The 23,698-nt window shown below is 35.5% G+C and overlaps 1 protein-coding gene and 1 non-coding gene across 3 annotated transcripts in view; one reads left to right on the top strand and one right to left on the bottom strand.

The window, feature by feature from the left end:
- Positions 1 to 23,698, top strand: part of UNC13C (unc-13 homolog C) — a 141,331-nt gene that overhangs the window by 108,039 nt on the left and 9,594 nt on the right. For both annotated transcript variants that reach the window (XM_040706919.2, XM_040706923.2), the window contains 11 exons: positions 901 to 997; positions 1,420 to 1,563; positions 1,882 to 1,959; positions 4,641 to 4,718; positions 5,120 to 5,149; positions 10,682 to 10,770; positions 12,509 to 12,658; positions 14,592 to 14,715; positions 16,576 to 16,632; positions 17,561 to 17,641; positions 19,069 to 19,216. In XM_040706919.2, the coding sequence (XP_040562853.1) occupies positions 901 to 997; positions 1,420 to 1,563; positions 1,882 to 1,959; positions 4,641 to 4,718; positions 5,120 to 5,149; positions 10,682 to 10,770; positions 12,509 to 12,658; positions 14,592 to 14,715; positions 16,576 to 16,632; positions 17,561 to 17,641; positions 19,069 to 19,216 (1,076 nt within the window). The remainder of the gene's footprint in view (positions 1 to 900; positions 998 to 1,419; positions 1,564 to 1,881; positions 1,960 to 4,640; positions 4,719 to 5,119; positions 5,150 to 10,681; positions 10,771 to 12,508; positions 12,659 to 14,591; positions 14,716 to 16,575; positions 16,633 to 17,560; positions 17,642 to 19,068; positions 19,217 to 23,698) is intronic.
- The window catches only part of LOC107054177, a 62,173-nt gene continuing 39,052 nt past the window's right edge, over positions 578 to 23,698 (bottom strand). Inside the window, exons 5-10 of the transcript XR_006931130.1 lie at positions 22,983 to 23,079; positions 21,768 to 21,863; positions 21,230 to 21,340; positions 20,946 to 21,010; positions 18,497 to 18,601; positions 578 to 18,389 (exon numbers count right to left, since the gene is read on the bottom strand). This is a non-coding gene — a transcript (uncharacterized LOC107054177). The remainder of the gene's footprint in view (positions 18,390 to 18,496; positions 18,602 to 20,945; positions 21,011 to 21,229; positions 21,341 to 21,767; positions 21,864 to 22,982; positions 23,080 to 23,698) is intronic.

Here is a 23,698-nt window from a genome sequence, read left to right as displayed (position 1 = left end):
GTGTAGGGAAGGCTCCCATGAGTTTGGGCTTGGTGCAAGGTTTATTTCCTTCAAAAATGTATGCTTAAGTTTATGCAAGATATCAATATATACAGCACTAATTTTAAATACATATTCTGTACTTCATCCTCTTTAATTCCACAATTTATAAACTAATTACTAAAACTGTTGTCATTTGTTTTATATAACAGTTTACCTGCCTGTTATAACAGCTGTCATTTTCACAGATAACAGAATATTTTGATCAGAAAATATGTGAAAAAAATAGGAAATGTTGGAAGAGCAGCAATATTGATCATTGGTACATGTATTATTTCATACATCTTTCATATTTCATATTTCTGGGTCAAGACACGATGCTATTGGGATACAGTACTGAACTGAATCTTAGTGCATTGGGCTAACGTTCATTTGATGTTTTAAATTCCACTTTTTCCTATGAAATTAATGCATTCAATTCTATCCTTTTGTATGAGAAATCTTTATTCACATCTTTAATCTTCTGCAAGTTCTGCTGATTTTCCAAAATGGTGTGGTGGATGTCACTGTTTCAAAAAACATTCTAAATAAACTGAAGAAAGATTAAACATCTGACATTTTATTAAAGAGAAGCTTTCTCCACATTCTTTCACATGCAATTAAATATTGAAAAGGAACCAATACTGGAAAAGACACGTTATAAAATAAATATGAATATGATCGTCTGCAAAACATAACTGCATTCCTTTGATGGCCACTACAAATTCTACATCACTGGGGAAGGCCAGATTGAATAGCACAGTTAAGCTGAAATGTGTTTTGTTAGCCACAGTATCTTATGGCAACTATAACAGACATGAAGACGCAGTGACAAATCTTTAAGGAATGTAGTTACTTTAGAAGACTGTTTTTAATTTTCAGATGGTTTGAACCATTTGTCATTCAGTGGCTGGATGAAAATGAGGATGTCTCAATGGAGTTTCTTCACGGAGCACTGGAAAGAGACAAAAAAGATGGAGTGAGTCCATATTTTTTAAAAGAAAAAGAATGTACTAAGGCAAGGCAGTTAATTAGTGTTGCAAAACAAGAGGTACACTTGATCCTGCAGTATCTTCATTAAGACCTCCCAAGATGCACCGTAAAAAACTGTATGAAAAGACAACCCTGTGCACAAATTCCTGCTCTAATTTTATCTGTCTAAGCTCCCCACTGACTTCCATCAGAGTTTTGTTAAACTCTGATGTGATACTGATGTCATGAAAGAGAATTTTTCTTTTATTTCTAAAGGGACTGAAAGTCCTATAAAGGTGAAAAGTCTCTGTATTAGCAGTAAGATTTTATTTAATACTTTTCCTGTCTCTAGAAAGAACGTTTCAAGTAGGAAAATCAGTTTATACAGTTTGGACAAGTATTAACTATTTGAATGTTTTCTTTCTCTAGTTTCAGCAAACATCAGACCATGCCCTTTTTTCATGTTCAGTGGTTGACGTCTTCACACAGCTCAATCAAAGCTTTGAGATTATCAGGAAACTGGAGTGTCCTAATCCAGAAGCACTGTCTCATTTAATGAGAAGGTTTGCAAAGGTAGATTAAAATCAATGCATCTCAACTAAACTTCAGAGAGTGATATTGTGTTGCCATTGTATTTAAATGCTAATTTCAGTGTCGTTCAGAAGCAATCCCTCTGCTATTGAAAACTGCGTTCCATTAAGGATAACATAGAGACTTTCCGGCAAGGATTTGAAAGTTTGTTTACAGGATAGTTTATATGATATCTAAAGTAAAATAAAATACACAAAACGTGTAAGCACCTGTAAAACCTATAGCTCATTAAAAAAACTTTGTTCTTTTTTTGTTTGTTTTACATGATGAAATTTATTAAAGTTTCTTCTCTTCTCCTAGACTATCAACAAAGTGCTGCTTCAGTATGCTGCAATTATTTCAAGTTACTTCAGTTCATACTGTGACAAAGAAAATGTGGTGAGTACAAAGCTGTGTTTTGTTTCTACCTAGATGTCTTATACAGTGGTATACTCCAAATATGAAAGTAATCGATATTGCCATCCCATATTTTATTTCCAATTTTCCAGCAAAAAAAAAACAAAACAAAACAAACAAACAAACAAACAAAAAACCTTAGTTTTCATTCTGCATTGGCTCACCTCTCTTTACCAGTAATATTTCTGGAAGAGTTTCCTATACAAAGAATATGTGCTGACTTTTCTGCTACTGCCAATCTCCATGCAGCAGTGAGAAAGTCATGTGCTGTTCTGTTGCATCATAGCCTACAAGGGGCTAATGAACCAGTATGAGCCATAACTGTTCTCTAATGTAAAATGAACTAAAACTTGTAGCTGTATTTTCTACTTCTTCCATTTTAATACTAAAATTAACTTTACCATTTTCTGTAAGAATTGAGCTGTAATGCATAGTGTTCTGCTACTGAGTCACACTGTGTAGACTTTTGGCCTGTACAATAGGATTTTTTTAATAGTAGTTGATTTCTGAAACCAACGTAGGATGCCAAACTTTTCTATGGATTTAGATGGAAAAAAATATAATTACATTATTGTAATATTAAAATATATATATATCATAAAGGATTATAAAAATGCCTTTAGGGGGGATAACTTACTTTTAGTAGAATCTGTTATTTTGAAACATGTGCTTCTAGCTTAATAAAGGATCATTTGATCCAGTGAGTTCAGTTATATTAAAAGCCCATCTTCTGCATTTGGTTTGACAGAAGAGATTTAAACTTATACTCGTCATAATTATAATTGCATTTTTGGAACTCTATTTCAAATCAGTATTTTCACTATGCACTATAACATGTATGTGTCAACTGTTCAGATGAAAACATACCAGAGGTGTTTTTCATAAAGAAGCATATAATGTAAAAACATCCCCTCATCTTCCAGCTCTTGTCAGAGTTTACAAACAAACCTGATTTTTATGCATGGTAGTCACTATTCTCTTTGGCACATTGTTTCATCTGTCTGCCTGATTCCTCTAATTCGCTGCAAAGGGTGTTCTGAAGGACATAACATATTGAAGTAAAAAAACAGTTTTTAAGCTCCAGTTCTGTTATTTACTAATAGCAATAGATATTTTGCATTGGGCTAAGGTAGGTGTAGGCACTGAGAGAGCCACCTTAGCCAGCCCAAAAGAAAATGTTTAAAATGCCTCATTAATGAAGTATTTATCTCATAGCTTCTCTATATTGGCAAAGGCATTTCCATTTGCTTTAAACAAGAGAACCCTGACATTTTGTTCAACTGTTTTTTGTCTCATCAGAAATCATAATCACTGATTTATATTGCAGATAGTCTCTAGAATAATGAATATGGTAGAAAGGAAGATATGGCTAAGGAGAGGCAGACACAATTTTAGTCATCTGAAATGAACAGAAGGTAGATAAGTAACTAGAAGTGGGGTTTGTGGATTTCTGAAGAGACTGGAAAGAGGCAATATTTCAACCATTACCCACCACCAACTGTTTTTCGGTGGAGGGCAAATAGCATGTTTGAGTAAGAAGCAGTAATGTAAGATTAAGAAGTTAGATCAGATTTCTCTTTTTACTTCAATTGAGAAGGGCTTACGACCCTGAGTTCCTCTGAGCATAATTGCAGTAGCTAAAGCTAAATTTTGTTCCTGACTTTTTCAATACAAAATATAGTCCCACCACGTTTCAGCATTACACTGAAACATGCTAATAGCCAGAAAGGTACGGTTGATTATCAGTTGCTCAAATTGTTATATTACCTTCTTGTTTGGAAAAGTGTGTATCTATTTCATTAAAATATATTACTTCAATGTCTCGATTATCCCAATTAAGCACTAGAACACACTGTCCTTGGCCAAGCAGAATTACTTTCACAAGTGCTGTCTTGTTGCTCCTCCCACACAATTCTAAACTTGCCTATAATGTCATCTGAACAAACTAAAAATCTATCAAGAGGTTATTTCTTCCATGTTTTTGTAATAAGATGCTTAATCTCATCTACGCTTTACTGTTTACCTTATATTAATCAAGCAATTGCTGTCCTTTACACTGTGATTTTGTTATGCCTTAATTAGCTTAAGCAGCAATATTTTTAGACTAAAGTGTTTACAAAATTGTATTGCCCATTCACAGAATTTTGGACCAAGAAAAATATTACAGGTCTGGAATAATATTCTGTAGTTGAAAGTATTGCCTGTTGATTTATTCATATACTTGTGCATCAGACATTTTCTGAGTTCCAGTGCTGTCACAGCTCTTTGCAAAGACTGCATCTAGAAAGTAATCTGGTACTCCCTCTACTCTCATCTATTTTCACTCCCAGAGTACTTTGGCCATTACTGCATCTGTTCTCAAATAGATAACAGTGCACTTCTTGATTAATTGTACTTAATTGAATGCAATTGATGAAACACTGGGATCTGAAAACTGCCCAACTCCTTGGGAGAAGGGACCCAGTCTCCTGTGGGGCAACATTTTCTTAAAGGCATAATGGGCAGTCCCTGTCAGAGTGGATGTACTAACTGGGCAAGTGTGAAATAAAGCAGGAAGAGGAAGCTGCACATGTCAAGAAACACAGATCATCCTCTAAAAGCACAGCTGCCTGAATACAGCATGCCTATTTCTCATATGTTATCTTTTTTTTTTTTCTTTGTAGCCCTGTATCTTGATGAACAACATTCAACAGTTACGAGTGCAGCTTGAAAAAATGTTTGAGTCCATGGGAGGGAAGGAGGTGAGTGGTAACTTTTCCTCTTTCTTTCAATGTTCCTTAGAGATCATTAGCACCACGTTTTCAATCCAGCAACAGCCTTTGCTTCTGCTTGCCAAGAAAATCAAAATTTAGCAAGTAGTACATGCAATAACTGTTTAATGCTCTGAGAATGCCAGAAAGACTTAGCACTATTTCTCAGAAACATGCTAATGATCTGTAAAGGTCTACCAGCAGTGGGTGTTTTGTGTTGTAGTGTGTAGTGCCAGCTTTACTTTAATGTTTGTATTGGATCATAATTTGCCTTTTTATGTATCAGTATGTTTTGCCCATATCTGAATATTGTGCAGAATATGTGCCTTGTGCTTTGTCTGTAATGTGTCATGTCTTTGTCTAATGCCTTTAACTTGCAATCCACTGAGCAGAAGAAAGAAGGAGAGAGATTCTCTTATGAGGTTTGTGATAGTAAGCATCTTTTATTATTCCTGACCATATTTTCTAAAACTAAGAACAGTCACATTTCCTACTAATCTTCATTGATGCATTTGTGTAATTCCCTATCAACAAAAATCAAAAAGAGCTATGCTTGGGCACTCAGTCGACTCTCTACATTGAAATGTTTTACTAGGCAGATAGCGTGAAGTCTTTCAGAATGTATTAAAAGCTACAAAACATTCTTTTAAGTGCTCTTCTGACTATCTCTGAGGGCTTACTTGTATCCAGGATTAGACACTTATTTTAACAAGAGCAGCTATTCAACAGTCCAGAATATGCTTAGCTTTATCTCCTTTTATATTTAAGATGACTTTAGAAGTGTCTCAAGTCCACTCGGTAGTAAAGCGACATAAATGTGTTTCAATATTTTACTAATCTTAGCCTTTAGCTCTTGTGTCAAACAATCATATGGATGAGTAAAAATTACAGTTCTACACCTGTTAAGAATTATTTTTGGCTAATCAGAATAAACACTAACATATTCTTTTTCAAATTCATGACAGAATTGAATTGAAAGCCTAGCTGTTGGTTTCATTCATTTTAGTTGAATAGCACAAAAACCAAGGTAACAATTGCTTCCCTGGCCCACGGATAGTCTGCTGTGTAAACACTTCCAAAAGTGCCATATGTATTTATTTCTATAAAATCACGTTTACTCGACTAATGTGTCAGAAAACATTTTGAAATTATGAAGATCTCAGTCTAATTTTGGAATTCACCTTCCACAGATAGGTACACGTGCATGCAGTTGGTAGTCACAAATGTGTTGTTTTTAACTACTTGTTTTGAAAGCTTATGAAGAAATTGACACCTTTTTGAGACATTGAAACCTGTCATGTTAAAAAGTAGTATTTAGATAAGGAATAAAATGAATGTACTAACTATAGCAGAGTATAGAGACATGAGTTATAGCAATTTTTTTTTAATTTAAAAAGCACCAAAAAACATCAACAACAAAAACTTGAAAGGAAAGCAAGTTATGTGCAACAGTATTACATCAAAGTCTTTGATTTGATGACAGTGGTCCAGACCCACAAAGGATTCAGGCAGAATAGTTCTGAATTGTCCAAATTAGATTCACTGTACCTGGGACAGTCAGCTGGGTGGTCATGATAGAGAAAGGATGAGGCTGACGCCTGTTATAGACAGAAAGAACCACTGAAGTGCCAGATCTGATAAATACCTGTCACTTCCCTGATTGTAACTATTTTATGTATTTTTTTTTTTTCTGAAGTAACTAGTTAGTCTCATTAGGAAAGCATACACAAGCTATTCAACCTGTGAAATTATAGATAAATGCAGTCAAATGGAATTCTAATTAGAGAGGTTCCGATTTAGCACATGTAAAAGTAACTTGCACATCTGTAATTTCCTTTGGAAACAGTACAAAATTTGCAGTTAACAAGATTTGCTGTGCATTAAATTACGGTGTAGAATACCTCCATCTAACGCCTTATATCACAAGCAGTCAAATCCATCAGAACTTTAACTCATTTTTGGTATTTGTAAACAATAATAAGAAAAAATAATCACAGTTTTAATGATTTTTATGAGAGCAATGTGCTGGCCCTTGCTCACTGCTCGCAAACATGCGTATCTAATGGTGGTGACTGTTAAAAAATAGTATTTCGGCACCAAGAACTTGTTGTATCAAATAGTGCTATCGTGCTCTTTGTATCTGCTTTAGTTTTCATGGAAATAAATAGGAGATGTTATTGCTGGAGCAGCCTCATATTTTAAGATTAGACTGCACAGTCATGCCATGAATTGTAAATGCAACCCAAGAAACTAAGATAAATGGGCTTTCTTCTCTTTCAGTTCTTAAATTAGTTATGGCATATTATTTACAAACCTTTTTATTATTTACAAACCTTTTTCCCTCGGCAATTATCTGTTCAGTTAGTTTTTCTTTTCCTGAAAAAAATACTCAGGTTGTTTGTTGTTGTTATTTGATTGGTTTTATTATTATTTATCAGACACCACAGGAGCACGTAAGGCTTGAAGAATAAAAGTCCCAAATACGGCAGATACTTCATCTCCATCCCCATATAACATAATCTCAGACAGTGATCAGCGTAGTATTTTGCCTCCCTTTCATTTTTTCATTCTAGTTGATTGCAAAGTAGGGTAATGTTAGGGCTAGATTAGACCTAACATTCATCATCTGACTGTGGTTGAGATTTCTGCAGCTGAATATGTTTGTCTCTGTTCTCTTGGATTGCTACTAATAAAAACTAGTATGAGGAATTCAATTTCTCACAGACTTCCCTTCCCATAATAACTCTGCACTGTCAGATGTGGAGTAATCTCGCAGCAGATCAGCAAGTGAAATAGATGGTAGTTTTCATCTTTACCTTCTAGTTAGATAGCAATAGTAGGCCACAAAGCTCAGAACTTCTCTTGTTTACTGGAAAGTCTTGGATAAATGACTTTGCCTCATAGCAGTTTTACATAGTAATAGCTATGCGATTCTATCTCATGTAGCGAGTCTTGTGACGTCAGCCTGCATAAGTTTTGCAGCATGTCTGCTTCATTAAGCTAAATCATTTGCACATCTCTGTGCATTTCCCATACAATACTTTCCTGAGAACAAGCAAGTCTGGTTAAAAACAAGAAGAAAATGCAGGAGCTGCTTGCATCATTGCTAAAATCCCTATGTCCTTCAAAAGCACACACCAGAAATGTCCTCCTTGAGATGTTTGTGATTTTCTGCTGTCAGCACTGTGTCATTTTTTTAAGTGCGGATAGGCCGTGAACTGCAGATTTATAGATTATTTAAGAGGGAAACAGTACCACTTTCTGCATGTGGATGACAACCCATAATAATTAGTGTGTGATGTGCAGTAGCACCAAAAGCTACTGCATCTTATTTCCACTGTATAAGGCCATTCCAAAACCATCTTTGCCAGTAGTGTACTCGCCAGGGACTTTCACAGTATAGAATTATCATAATAGGTCCCATGTCAGCTCTGTCACATCAGAGAAATTGCTGAGGTGTATTTGGATGATGCTAGTCAAGGACTCTCTGATTTGCCGTAGGAACTCACTGGCACACATAGGACAGCTGGTAAAGTAAAGGAAAAGTGCACATTTTACTTTCAGTGAAGCACTCGAGTTATCATATTGTCCTGTAGTTAAACAAAATTAATAACAGCACTTAGAATTATTGCTAAAATATTCTCAGTCATCACCACCAGGTATTCATCACCTAGACAGTCAGCCTGCATACCTCTTTATATTCCACTCCTCCCTACGATGCTGCACTAATAAGCATGAGCATGTGCACACCCAAGGCTGGCTGTCCCGCCAACTGCCTCTAGCTGTGCTCACAAACTTGTTTGTGCAGTTTTTGAGCACAATGCTCACTTCAAACGCATGCATGCACTTTCTATTATGTGTTTTGTTCACAATCTGATATCAGTAACTGATCTCTCTGAGGTTGAATAAGTCCAATTCTGGGTGAATTTTGCAAATGTACTTCTGGGGCTTCACAACACCCCCCAATAGGATGTACCTACATTTGTAGTCCTAATAAGAAGATTCTCTAGCTTGTGCATAACATGATAAGAAATTCTGAGACTTGTGCCTGCACAGCATTCTTTATCTCTGAAGTGTACCATGTTCAGTGTGAGTGCTTTTGTGTTCTGTTGTTCGTTGAATTTGTTAACATTCTAGTGGAGTTCTTCAGTTTGTGTTCCACACACATCCTACCAAAGGGGGTGGCACAGTTCCCTAGTGAACTGCACTTCCAGGAAAGACTGGTGCCTTTGCTAGCCAACTCGAACTTTGCTAACTAATGTAGACAGTTAGGTAAAATTAGTTTTTTAATCTCTGCTTTTCATATGATGGAAAGCAATCACTTTAAGCGTCTGAACTGCCAGAGTTTATCTAGAGGGAAATTACTAAGACACGAAGTGGAGAAGCAACAAAACATCTCATAATGCAAAATAAATAAAAACTAAATCACAAAATTCAAAGTGTTAAAATAGCAGCTTCTCAGATTAGATAAGTACTACACATCACTGGATATTTTCTAAAGGATGCATACTAATTGCACTGTTCATCTATTTCAGATATTTGTCGGACTGTAATGGAAAAGTTAGATTTTCTAAGCTTTGAAACCACAAGTAAGCTTTAAGGAATACCCTGAGACTAGAATGCAGTAGATCTTTAGGGGTGTTTCAGGGTTTGTGTGTGCTTTCTTTATTTTGCCTTACAATTCCTGTGTAGTCTTATGTAAGCCATCCAATGTGCTGTTGCACAGCTTCCCCCGTGGCTGAAGTACGATTAGAAATGCTGGCCTATTAAACCACAGCACTCTGAAGCATCAGATGAAGAGCAAGCACTAAACACTCATGCAGTTGAAAGATATGAGGTTGCAAACACAGACATGTTTATGTATTCCAAACACAACATTTTCTTTGAATTTGTCTGAAAATCTCTATCTGACATTATTGCAGAGGTGAGCCTAGAATTTGAGGATTGTATCTGAAAATTACCCTCCCTCTAATACTGTTATATAGGTAGCTCAAAGATGAGGAACATCAGCTATTAATTTATTCTTGATTGTCTTAATTAATTGTTGATCCTGATGATCATCAATCATATCTTACAATGGACTGTAACTATTTTCTTAAATACTTAAGGAGGAAAAAAAGAGGTCATTTAGTGTAATTTGGAAAAGAATGCATAGCAAAAAAACCAAGCTGCTGATCAATATCAAAAGAGTACCTTTTTGATTAAATATACATGCATGGATCCTCACCCCTGTAAATGTAAAATTACATTTCTTCCCTGCATTTTCTCTTTTCCTATGTTTAGAAAACCTGTATCAAAGATACAGGAGCTGCTCTCCCTGTACATCAGAATGTGTTGCGCTGAGCTTGAATTATTTATGTCTTAATGGCTTTTAGATATAGAAACACTGAAATACAGTGGATCCCTTTCCTTCGTGCTGTATCAATAGAAGCAGCATGGATAGTCTTGAAGCCATCTTTTCCAGTCCAAGCTGTTCTATTTTCATGCTGCATTAATGGGAAAATGGAAACATCTTCCAAGGGAATCACAAGATTAATTAATAGTAATGCCATAGGTAAAATATACACCCAAATTAAAAAAGAAAAAACAGTAACATTAACACAAGCACTAATTCTCCATGCATCTTTCTTTAGATGTGCTTTATAAATACCATTGGCCTGATGTGGTAATTCTATTCTGCCACAGTTTGCACCATCTCACAGAAGGTCATTGCTCAGTGGCACTGTTTTGATTTCCAATATTGTAATCCTTTCACTGCTACTATCAAATATTTTACTTTAATTGGCAATTGGATTTTTAGGTTTATTAAATACTCCTGTGTTGTAGCAGGTGTTTCCATATTTGGTTTTCCATAGTGCAGTATATCATTGCATATAATTCCAAGTGTGCTAATTTAACAGAAAACCCAAGATATATTTTATAAGAAAAATATAACATGACTTATCTCTTTGCAGTTGGATCAAGAAGCTAGTACTGTTCTAAAAGAACTTCAAGCAAAACTTAGCAACGTATTAGATGAACTCAGTGTAACGTATGCCACAAGGTAATCACTTACTTTACTTCAAATCTTAGAGATATATTTCTGTTCATAAGCCTGCCTCGTTGCCTGTCTTGGTGGCTGTTTATACGTCCTGAGATACAGTTTATTCCTGCCCTGATGAAGTAGTGTCCATCTGTGAGTGTGTATATGTGTGTCAGACACTGACACATACAGCAGTAACCTCTCTACAAGGAAAGCTGAAAATGGTCTGTGGGCACAAATGTGTTACTGAGGTGAGGCTCTGAAATTTTGTTCTGCTTTTTAGAAAACAAAAATTGCTGGTTTGTTCTTGCCTGATGCTACATTAAACTTTTCTCTCTGGCCATGTTTATGTTACCCCCGAAACTGAAATCTTTTTCTACATGTTCTGTGGAAACCAGAGGTATCTGCCTGTGTTGAGCCTGCTTCAAATGGTCATTGTAATTGGGCAGACCTGTGGCTCTGCAAGAACTGTCTGCAGACAGAGCCTTATTCTCAGAATCTTTGATTAATCAGTGTGCAGTGAACTCTTGAATGGGTGTAGTCCTGAGTCAGTAGTGTGTCTCTGCTATGAGAAACTGCTAGTTATTTTTGTTTCAAATTAGAAAGGAATCTAAGAAAGAGGGATTAGTGCTGCAATGGTACTTGTTAAGCAAAGTCTGTTTTTATTGGAGGGACTGGTCCCAAGTACTTACATGAGCAGCTTCAATAGCAGCTTTACAGTTAATCTTTGCCATTTATCTTTTCACATTTAAAGGTTCGGTATAATTATGGCCTCTGTTTTGCAGTTCTGTTCACAAACATTCTAAAACAAAGTACTGTGTGTGCAGAGGCCTTATTCTGCATCTGAACTGCTGATTCTGAATAACTGTTGTTCTGCACTGTTTAAATATATTGACTGAAGCCTGCATCACATCAGTGACACCAGAATGTAACCCAGATTTGTCTACCATATTGATTAGAAAACTGAATGATTTGCACATCAGCTGAAGTGACCCAACTTGAGGAGCAACAACTTGTTCACACATACCTTGAAGTAGAAAAGGTGTCTGTATCAACTTCTAAATGTTAGGGTTTTTGGTAAAAGATTATTTTAAGCAGTTCAAATGTTTTAGCTGCACCAACTCACTGCAAAGAAGTAAAGCTGCTGATAGTATTGACTGTGGGAAACACAGGAAAACGTCAAAGTGAGCCAAGTAGGGCAAAATGAAGAGTTGTTTTCTGTTTGTCCTCAAGAAAAATATCAAAGCTTCTTTCATATTAGCCACAAAATTTAAAAAATGATTTCTGGTCCCCTTTCCTGCTCTGCTTTCACACACACACAAAAAAATCTGGAGTTGTTTTCAGGTTGTAGTCTACCATATCCTAAATTGCAGAGTCTAATACATCTGTCGCTTCTAGAAAATAACTACTTAATATCACCACAAGGGCATGAAAAGCATAATGACAAAACTGAAAGAAGAAAAATAAAACAATAGTTGCACTGATTACACAATGCATAGGAGGTGATGTTTTCAGTCTGTAGCACCCTGAAGTATGTTTTGTTTGGGAAAAGATTCATTTTCATTGCAGAAAAAGGAGTCTTGATGAAGAACCTGATGCAAAATCGTAAATCACAGAACCGTAGGAGTTGGAAGGAATTTTTGGAGATCATCCAGTCCAACCTCCTTGCTAAACTCGGGTTCCCTAGAGTAGGTTACTGTCTTGTGTTCTCTCCCAGAATTCTTTAATTCTCTCTTTTTTTTTTTCCTTTATCCTATAGTTTCCAGTCTATAATAGAAGATTGTGTAAGACAAATGAGCTCTGAACTCAATCAAATGAGAGGAAATGGGACCGCAGCAGCCAACAAGAACAGCGCAGCCATTGATGCAGAGATTGTACTTCGGCCTCTCATGGATTTCCTGGACAAAACGTAAGTGTGACACATTACTGTGTGTGGCATGTTAGAAATGTGGCGCTAGAGTTAAAGATGTATGCTTAGCCTTACCCTGAAGCACGGATAATACCTAGAGACTGTTTGCAGTATTTTTAATATTTGTAGTGTTCTCATGTGTACAGGATACTACACTTATCACGTTTACTTACACTAAGAAACTTTCCCATAAGCAGTATATCTGCCTTTCTATTTCTTGTCGTGTTCTGAGGTACTGTAACAGAGCTGTGTCTGTTCTGCGCTCCATAAGCACTTGTAAAAAGAAAATTGTGCTGAACGCTCTATTGCATATCTTGAAATTTCTTGGCATATGGACTAGGCTGGCACACAGTGTCCCCTGCTTATTTATAAGCACTTCCACAATGTTAAAAACTTAGCCACCATTTAAAGATTCCCACTGATTTACAGAAGAGCTTAATTTTTATACTTTTTTTCCACTGAGTAAATAATGACACAAACTCAAATTGGCCCTGAGAGTAAGCATGTCTCCTCTCCTCATTGTCCAGTAGTAACGGCATCAGCTGTTCAGAAAGGCATGTGCCTGTGCTGTCTGTAAGCACCTTGCTGTCCTTGGCCATAACAGACACAAATTGGAGCACAGGAAGTTCCATATGAACATGAGGAAAAACTTTACTGGGAGGTTTACAGAGCAATGGAACTGGCTGCTTGGAGAGGTGGTGGAGTCTCCTTCTCTGGAGACATTTAAAACTCACCTGGATGCTTTTCTGTGTAACCTGCTCTAGGGAACCTGCTTTAGCAGGGGGGTTGGACTGGTGGATCTTCAGAGGTCCCTTCCAACCCCTAAAATTCTATGTCATTATTGGCATTTGTGAAACAGCAGTGGCCTTGAGACTAAGCAGCATGATACTGATCCTGAGCATCAGATCCTGAGTTGCATATGTATGTGTTAACCTTTAACCAAATGAGTGAGTTAGTTACCATTTTAACACTTTGGCTCTTCATGTATATTTCTCCAAGGCAGACATTTTCAACGTGAAGGTAGAAAAAGGAGTGCTGAGGATGCTGATGAGGGAGTATCTTTCTTGCTTAAAGTAAAGTAGAACAAGAAGCATAACTAGGAGGAATTGGTTGAATAGCACTGGTGTTAAAGTTGGAGCTGTGCTGAGAAGATTTGAGGAAGGTGCTGAGCAGAGAACAGGCTCAGGGAAGCCAGTGGCTTCCAGGAGCCATTATATGAGATAGAAATCCCTCGTTTGTGGAATGCTTGTTAAGACTGTCCTGCTAAGTCCTCGTCTGGAGAGACTGAGGCAGCAGAATAGGTTCAGTATTCCTGGTAGCCTCTGAGGTCTGTTTCATCCCAGGCTCTGCACTCTCTCTCATCTGTGAATGTTTTTTGCTCTGGCCAGCTCTGCACATTCTCTGCCCTGGGAGTGGGAAGGAGTGTTTGTTTTTGGCACTGTAAGTTAGTTAAAAAGGCAAAAAAGCAACAGTGTTTCTGTTATTTGTAAGGCTCTATGCTGAAGGCAGACACTGGAATTCCAAAATACTTCTCTGCGTTACTACTAAGAGCTGCACTTATTTAAAGTGTTTATGATAAGAGTTGACTATTGTAATACTGTTGAGTACAGCACACAGTTTCCCAACCTGGCAAAAAAAAGAAAAATTGTAGCTGCTAAATTTGTGTGTTTTACTTCTGGCAGTCTACCCAGCCCTACAGGTTAATTTACTCAAGGGTTATGTGCTACTAGAGGGTTAGTCAGGATTTATATGGTTTTCTAATCTGAAAACCTTCTACTAATCAAAAATATTTATTTATAAAAGTGTGAAATAACTATTATTGGTACAGAAATGCTTAGCCACAATGGCCACTGATCTGAAGATACAGTGACACAGCACCTCTGAAGTCTCAATGCTGGTTTTGGAGACTCATTTGTGTTTTCTTTTGTTCCAGTTTAAGCCTCTCTGCAAAAATCTGTGAGAAGACAGTTCTGAAACGGGTTTTAAAGGAGTTGTGGAAGATAGTCTTGAACAGAATAGAAAAACAAATTGTGCTTCCACCACTGACAGACCAAACTGTAAGTGTATAAAGGTTCTAATAAATTCGGTATGAAATCAAATCGCTGAAGGGCAGGGGGGAAACCTAACACAATATGGGAAGATCGTGCTAAGGTAGAAATGAAATATGAGCTTTTAGTAATTTTAGAGTAAAGCTAATTCTGCCAGCCCAGCCAGGCCTCCATTTGCTGAATCTGTTAGTAGTTGTTACATACGCACAATCAGAATCAGGCTGTCCTTCACTGTCCATGTCAATTTTATATTTTAGGTATTTTTGAACTTGCTTTTCTAAAATTTTGGTGTAAAACTTATTTACTTTGGTGTAAGTGCTTAATGTGGTAACATTTTCAAGCAGGAGTTTTGCTATCATTTATTTGCTTTATGCAACACCAGTTGTTACACCATGAATCACAGAACAGTGTGGTTCAGAGTTGAGCATTTTTGCTGCTCTTTTTAATTGGTTACCAAGAATGCAGAATTACCAATCTAAGGCTGAGTAAGCCCACTTGGGGTATGGGATGTATCAGTTAGTTAGGATTATAAAACAACGTTTTTGGACATATTTCCCCTGAACAGCTTGAAAATTGACCTCTATTTAAAAATTAATTACTTGTCTACTAACTACAGCAAAAATAACCTCTCACTGCCAACTGCATACACATTTCTGTTTATCTTCTACAATTTGTGAGCACCAGTGTTGTCTTTACTAATGTTCAGAATCACACCAAGCAGTAACTGGTGATGATAGTTACATCCCATTTCAGAACAGCTTGTTTAGCAAGCGGATACTTTATTAAGCTGTGGGTGGACATCTGGAACACAGAACAGAGGAGGGGTAGAGAAGAAGCAGAGACTGCTCCATTTGTTTTGCTACTTCTAGTTACAACTGAGAACACAATTAAAATCAATGAAAGGTAGGATACTGTAGAAGAGATTTCCCATTTTCTGCAGCTTTGAGTATTACTTTCTCTCTGAGGGTGAGAGGCATTCAGAAACTGGAGTTTATTTTTTAATTATCTCATTTATCTTACTCTTCTGCCTACTAATAAATAATGAAAATTTGAGATGTAGCTCTATATTTGTAGTCCTATATTGCATATGTACAGTGAAACAAGATCTGGAAACAGAAACCTTTAGGAACAGAAAATACTAATGAAAAATTGCTTTATGTTACACTATGTAATTTGTATTGATTTTGTTCTCCTGAAATCCAGACATCCAGAGCTATGTCTTGCTGAGCTGCTAAGTAACTGCACTAGTAATTATGTTTCTTGGAGTACTTGTGATAAAACAGTGATCATAAAATTATATAGTAGGATGCTGTTTATTTCACGCAAAGAGTTAGTCACCGTCCTTTGGTATCTTGCCAGTATTTGGCTTTGTAAAAATATGGGTTTAAATTCATAACAGTACAGTACCTTTAAAAAAGTTAGCTTTGGCATAATGCTAGATCACTATCCTATGTGTTACACAACTAAGGATTTCACTCTGGACAATGAGGTAAGCTTTTGCAGGTTCTTCAGGCTGTTCACTTCCCATTGTGATTATCTATATTAGCATAGCACTTACTTATGGACATGTTGACATTGACACACTGCATAGCCTTAGCTTAAAAAAATTAGACAAAATTAGATAGCAGACAGGAGCACAAGAAACCGCTATTGGAAAGTCAATATTTGATTTGTATCAAGTATCATGCTGAAGGGATTCAACTACTTCTTATCAAAATTATAAATGTGTCTCAAGTGTAATTTAACTTTTCATTTAGCTTTGCAAAACAGTGATTTTGGATAATGTCCTAGCAGAAAACAAGATACGTGGACATACAAAGCAACTACACTCTAATGATTCTGGTTTCTGAATTTTCAATGTGATTGCAGGGGCCCCAGATGATATTCAGTGCAGCCAAAGATCTTGGACAACTCTCAAAACTCAAGGTAATGTAACCAACTGAAACAGTGAATGGCTTGCTCTAACAGGAAACCAGATGAGGTATTGGTAACTGTGAGGCCAAAATTCTTACTCTTATTTACTGTAATAAACTTGAACATAGCAGTAGCTGTTCATAGATGAGTAATGATTTTTCAGTCTCATCCAAATAGATTAAGAATAAATGATGATAAAAAATTAAGATAGGAGTACTTGTTCAGCATATTACTGAAAATAGGTATTGAAAAATGACTTATACCTCTGCAACGAACTCATTGGCACCACATCACTGAAGTCCATACAGTTATTTCGGAGAGGCCTGAGATGTTTGATACTGTCAGTTGTTTACTAATCAATTTTCCAATTTCACTTCAGAATTGACATAAAATGCAGAAAATTGTGCTTCTATAAATAATGACTGAGTTTGTTGGAGTAAAAATGAAGCTTAAGTAGTCACAGGATGCTTATATTAGATAAAGTTCACAGGAACATAGTTAGTTTATGATTCTATTTAACTGGTGTTGTAGTAAGAACCCTTTTTAGCTATTATAAATAACATGGGGCATTAACCAACATTAGTTAACATTTCAAGTTCTTTACTACGATGAATTGTTTCAGTAACATCCAATAGAATTTTTTGGTCTGAAAATGTACGTACTCACCTGTTTCACAGAACACAAATATATTCTAGTAATTAAAGAAAGTGATGCAGGTACTGAGTATTAAGAATTGGATCTTTTTCCTTACAGTCTCTGTTTTCAAGGAACAACAGTTGCTTTAGGTTGTAATTTGTTCTAAAATAATCCTGAAGTAGAATTAATCCCTGTTAAACATAAGAGTTTAGGGAGTATTTGAAAGTTCTGCTTTTCGAAAAGTAGACAGGCCACAATGCTGTCTCTCTTTCATAAAAAGCTACGTTCTTAACTCCTTTTGCAGGACCATGTGATTCGAGATGATGCCAAAAGCCTGACGCTGAGGCAGTGTGCAATAATGGAAGTAGCACTAGCTACTATAAAGGTACAGCTTTATATGTTTTTCCATTTAGCGTTGGAATGACCAAGTATGTAATTACATAAAAAGTAGATTTCAATGTAGAATTGTCCACTAGAACCATGAAGATCACTTTAATATGTAGCAAGAGCCATCTGATCCTAAACTCTTCATAGTGACTTGAAAACAAATGTCTGCTAGTTTGATTGCAGCAAAAGCTATAAAAATTATTCTACCCAAAATTAATTCACGGAACAACTTACAGTTAAAATATAATAGATTATGTTTGTATTAATGTTTGGGAGAGAGTAAAATAAAAGGATAATCTTTTATCTTAATTACAACATATTACTGTTAAAAAAAAAAAAAAACTTAGCTAATAGGTTACCAAAAATGAAACTGTATTTCTGGCCTCAATTATCCCTCCTATCTAATTATCTGAACTTAGAGATAATTTTCATTCATTATATTGTTCTAGTTTCCATTTTGGAGAGGGATTGTATGTTTTTTTTTTGTTGTTGTTTGTTTGTTTGTTTGGTGAATGTGTAGAAAATTTACAAAGAAAAAATACCATTCAATGTAACTTACATTTCTCAAGTTTTGACTGAGACTGCAGCATTGATTTCCACATCTATGACATTACATACCTGTGTTTGCACACTTCATTTGTCAGTGTGACTTACTTTTAAGATCCCAGCCTGTTTTGGCACCTGTGAACCTTGAAATCACCCAGACTGGAACATGAATAACAGAGGAACTACTTTCAGGTTTACTTCTGCAAAGATGAGTGTATTAGGTATCAGAATCTAAACCTGTTAAGTCTTTTTTTTAATTATTTGATTGCATACAAAAATGATATGGTTGTTTACATACAAAGCTTACCATTTATAGGCAACAGCAAAAAGTCTGAAGATCCAAGTAGATTAAAGGTAGGTCCAGTCTCGTCCTGTTTAGCACAGGAAATTCGAGCAGATCCAGCCCGATGACCTGAAATCATTTTCTGAGTTGTTTTGCTCCTACAGGTACCTTTATCCCTGCAATAACCAGCAGCCCTCAACACAGGAATGTGGTGAAAATTAAGGTCAAACCAGATTCCAGTTATTTCCCAGAGCAAAACATAATTCCAGGCATAGTTACAATGCAATGATAATCAACAACTTCATAATCTAGAATCTTCTCTTTCAAAATTGTAACAGAAAGATTCTGTTCTGTGCTCAGAAAGAATATATTCCTTACTCGTGCTGTAAACTATACCTTGTTTTTCGAGATTTTTTTTTTTAGATAGAAAAAAAATTAAATTTTTCCCATACAAATCTTAAATCTTCACCTTCAGAAAGAACAATTGTAGAAATGACAATAGTTCACTGCAACAATCACAAATCTAACTGGCTCTGCCAATCTTACTTTTAAAAGCAAGTTGGAATTTTACTTTTCTTTTTTTTAATACTTTTTAGCAATACTTCCACGCTGGAGGAAGTGGGCTGAAAAAGAACTTCCTGGAAAAGAGCCCAGACCTACACTCCCTGAAATACGCTCTTAGTCTTTACACACAAACTACTGATGCCTTGATAAAGAAATTCATAGACACGCAGAAGTCTCAAAGTAAGTGATCTGTAAGAAAGATGCAAATCTATCAAACTTTAAATGTTCTAAATGACTGGTTGCTAAATCACAGTCTCCAACCACTACTATTTTAGACCTTACTGTCACAAATATGCCCACATGATGATATCCATTAATGGTGTGTTTCAGAAGAGGACTTACATTTCACTACATGAAGCGTTCATGGTTATTCTTTTAGGCAAAGATACTTTCTTTCAAAAAGAAGCTATTATTTACCTTGTTCCTTATCGATATATGATAGTGTTTTCATACCTCTACAGTACATACAGGAACTCGTTTTGTATGCATAACATGCATTATATTCCAAACTAAACAGTCTATTTTAGGAACTGTAGTTTTACAATTCTTAAATACAATGGACATAATTTAGCAAGTTCAAAAAGAATGCATTTCGATTATTTAGACATACCTACCCTGCCCCTGCTCACAAGATGTGTAGAAGTTTTAATTAGATAGCTAAGCTGGAAATCAATTGCTTTCACCTCTGACATACATTGAGTTACCCATATTAGGAAAGTTATATAGAGTTGTAAAACAAGGTCTAAGGAATATACATTATTTCTCACTTTAAATTATTATTTTATAAAATAATAGCTTATTTATTTTTAATAAAAAATAATAGCTTAATTTATCATATAAATTTTCTTTTTCTTTCTCTCTCTCAAATTTTCGCTCTGAGAATACCAAGCAGTAACAAGCCATTTCTCAGGATCTATTCAAAGGAGGCTAAAATGTTAAAATGTCCAGGCAAGAAAAAACGTCATAAAAACTAATGAAAAGCTTATGAAAAAGTGAAGAAATGTGCCTTTCAACTCCTAACTCACTTTCATACCATATGGTCAGCACCTCAGTACATAATACCATAAATATAACCCCAGGGTTAATATCTATAACATCCTCTGATATATATACACACACATACACATATGTATATTTATATGTACATATAAATGTATAAATATATATATGTATATTTATATACATATATAAAAATATATATATGTATACATATATATATGTACATATAAAATATATATATATTTATACATATATATAATATATATACATATGTGTACAAATACATATATAAATATATATATAATATAAATATACATTTAGATAAATATAAATAAACAGATAAAATATGTATATGTACATATATGTATATTTATATTTTATATATAATATAAATAATTATATATAATAGAAATACATACTATATATATAACTATATATACATTATTGCACATTACACTGTAATCTACAGTCATCTGTTTACAAATACCTGCATGAATCTAGTTCCAATAACCTACATTACATAACAAGACCTCAAATATTCTGCTGCCCTGAATTTGGTCCACTGTTGCATCTAAAGCAAGCACCTATCAGCAATACCCATTATAACAAAATTTTTATGCATACAGACATAGCAAAAACACAAAAGAACTGCAATATGTGTTTTAGCTTCACTTAAAAGAGTTTGTATTCCTTAAGGACAAAATCAATACTCATTTAGCAAGTATATATAAACAATATTTAGCATACTACATTCCCCACTTGAGCGTTTAAATGGCTGCAGAAAAAGGTATTCTTTACAGTGGTTGATTTGTATTGAATTTTTTTGTTCTCGCGTTAAACAACTGAAAGCTGAAGAGGAAGAAGCATCCAAACACATGAAATGATTATATGTAGAAAGGAAAATATTTACCTCATTAGAATGAGCAACTGTAACTCTTCTTGCAAACCCACCAACACTGGGAAGGAAATGACATGCTTAAAAATAAACAGAAATTATTTCTAAATACCAAGCAACTGTGTTCCTCTGCAGAACTTTAAATATATAGAATCAAGTTCAAATACTAATTTAACAGTTACCATAGACAACAGCAAACTTAATACAAACTGAGATAGCTTAGACAAGCAGTTAGACATCATCACAAGCTACAGTAAAAAAATAACTTCGTTCTTATATGTGGAAAAAGGGAAGTTTACCTGTTCTTTTGCATTTCAAAACTGCTGCATTATCAACTACCCTATTTTGCAAACTGATCTGGAGTTCCGTTATGAACTTTAATTTCTGTACATTTCCAGTTCTGCCATAACCTGTAATGCAGACAGAATTTAATCCTTGCTTCATCCATTGTATTTTCAAATTGAGGCCTCAATCGCATATTAAACAAATTTCATTAAAAAGTGCTTGAAAAGAGAACCTGAATCAAGATCAAAAGATTCAACTAATTATTATTTACTAAAGGGAGTTAATATCATAAACTGCTTTGCTGCAACATCTGTTACAAATGCTTATCACAGTTGGAAAGCTGCAGAATTTCAGACTAACATCACAAAGGATAGTAACTGACAACAGAAAAAACAAGCACAGTATTGAAGCTTATAGAATTACAACTAACAGAAGTGCTCCAGTGTATCTTCATAGCAAAATAAATGCATTCAGAATAGAGAAAATTAATGTTTTAAACATTCAAATAATCAAAACGCTGCTGAAGTACAACTACTTTTACAAAACATTTACCTGACAGCCTTTTGTGATGGAAAAATTCTTCAGGTGCTCTTTAAATAAGTGCTCCTTTCTGAATACATAATTTATACATTACAGTTTTTCTTAAGTCTTCAAGAAAATGAAAAAGAAAGTATTCAAAAGGTATCAATGTTTTGTTAACAATGTGTAACAAAGTCATCAGTTACATGTCATCACTTTAAAAAAGGATGTTTTTTCATGTTATTAGAGGATTGCTGAATACATATAAAGACCTATAAAGAATCTACACTTGCCTCTGTGCAGCACTGCTTAAGAAATACGGATACATTTGGATGGACTCCAGATAAAAGCTGGCTCATCCATGCTTTCTCACTGCTCAAACTCACAAGGGGCTAGACAAAAAACAGGAACCTAACAGGGTTACATGATTTCCAGCCCTCACATCACGCATTCAGAAGGATGGTCTATACTAGGCACAGATGAAGCGGCTTCAGCTGCTGATTCCACTCTGGTGCTCAAATGAGTACCTTATACTTAAACCTATAATAGCATGCTTTTGTATTATTTTCCTCAGAATTCTTCATATAACACCATGTGACAATACAAAATGTCAAATGGGTACGAATGTATTTAATAGCATGGCTTCAAACAGTTGGGAAACGTACAAACACTGCAGAATCTTCTGTCAACCTTAATACCTTCACACAAAATAATCCTTAGGATAAATTATTTATGTCTTCTAATCAAATACAGACCTCCTAAATCCTTTCAATCCTTTCATGGAAGCCTGGTTAAAGAATGGTTGCTGAAAGTCAGTCATCACATAACTAAGTATTCTCCCCATAAGAGAGCAATTAGGGATAGTTTGTAAAAACAGCTTAAATTCAACCAAAACACGTTTTGCAGTTAGCATGGTTATCATTATCAATCTATGTGTGAGGAAAAATGCAGCCCTGAACAGGGCGATAACAGTAAAATGTACATGTCCTTAAGTTACCTGAAAAGCCTCTCCCAGATTGTGCAACAACAGCTAAAAGCTTTTGCCCTTCCTGCAACCGTCAGTCCAGTCCACTCAGACCTCATTAAGTAGTACTTGCTGCTCACAGGCAAGTGCTGCATGTTTTTTAATAGTCATGAACAGCTTTGCTTCTCCATCTCATGCATTCAGTAGCAGACATGGAATCTTTCTCCTCTTTCATTTGTGCACTGAGGGCACAAGTAAAAAGGGGGCAATAAACGTTCTCTCACCAGCTCCATGCTTTCTTGCAGTAGCAGTAAGCCATCATCTTCCACAGCACACTGGGGGGAAAAATGCATTCACCGATAGCCTCCTCCTTCTCTCTCTCTATATATATACACAAGAAAAAAAAAAAAAAACAACATTCAACTTCTTCCTACATCCAGAGAATTCATCTTTAATTTACTCTTTGCATTACATAAAAAAAAAAATGTTAAAACAGGCACTCCAGATTTTCCTACAAATTATTCAGCCTTAGGATTCAATGAAAAATAATATAATGACTATTTGAGTTGAGTATATCATCTATGACATTAGCAAAACAACTCCAGAAAAATATAATGGCTGCTCCAAAAGTAATGTATCATTGTGTTCTTTGCATCTGTTGTAGTTTACATGGAAATGAATGGGAGGCATTACTTCTTGAGATCTATATTCGCATAGTTTTTGGCATTATCAGAAGATGCCCAGTGAATGTCTAAATTAATATGTTGGTTTCACAGCTATGTAATTTCTGTAGCATTCCGTTCTGGGGAAGCCTGAAGATATGTCCAACTTTTTCCTTATGCCTTATACAGAAAACGAGGTGAAAATCTTGGTATGGTATTTCAATAAATAGCAAGATTTATGCTCAACAGGCCTGTTAGGCAAATGGGGCAGGATAGGGTTACCACAGATTAATGCTGCCAGTTCAGCTGTTTTTATTGCCTGACTCCCAGTGCTTAGT

Source organism: Gallus gallus, chromosome 10 (genome assembly GCF_016699485.2).
Source record: "Gallus gallus isolate bGalGal1 chromosome 10, bGalGal1.mat.broiler.GRCg7b, whole genome shotgun sequence".
Taxonomy (NCBI): domain Eukaryota; kingdom Metazoa; phylum Chordata; class Aves; order Galliformes; family Phasianidae; genus Gallus; species Gallus gallus.
This window is presented reverse-complemented; position numbering and strand designations above follow the sequence as displayed.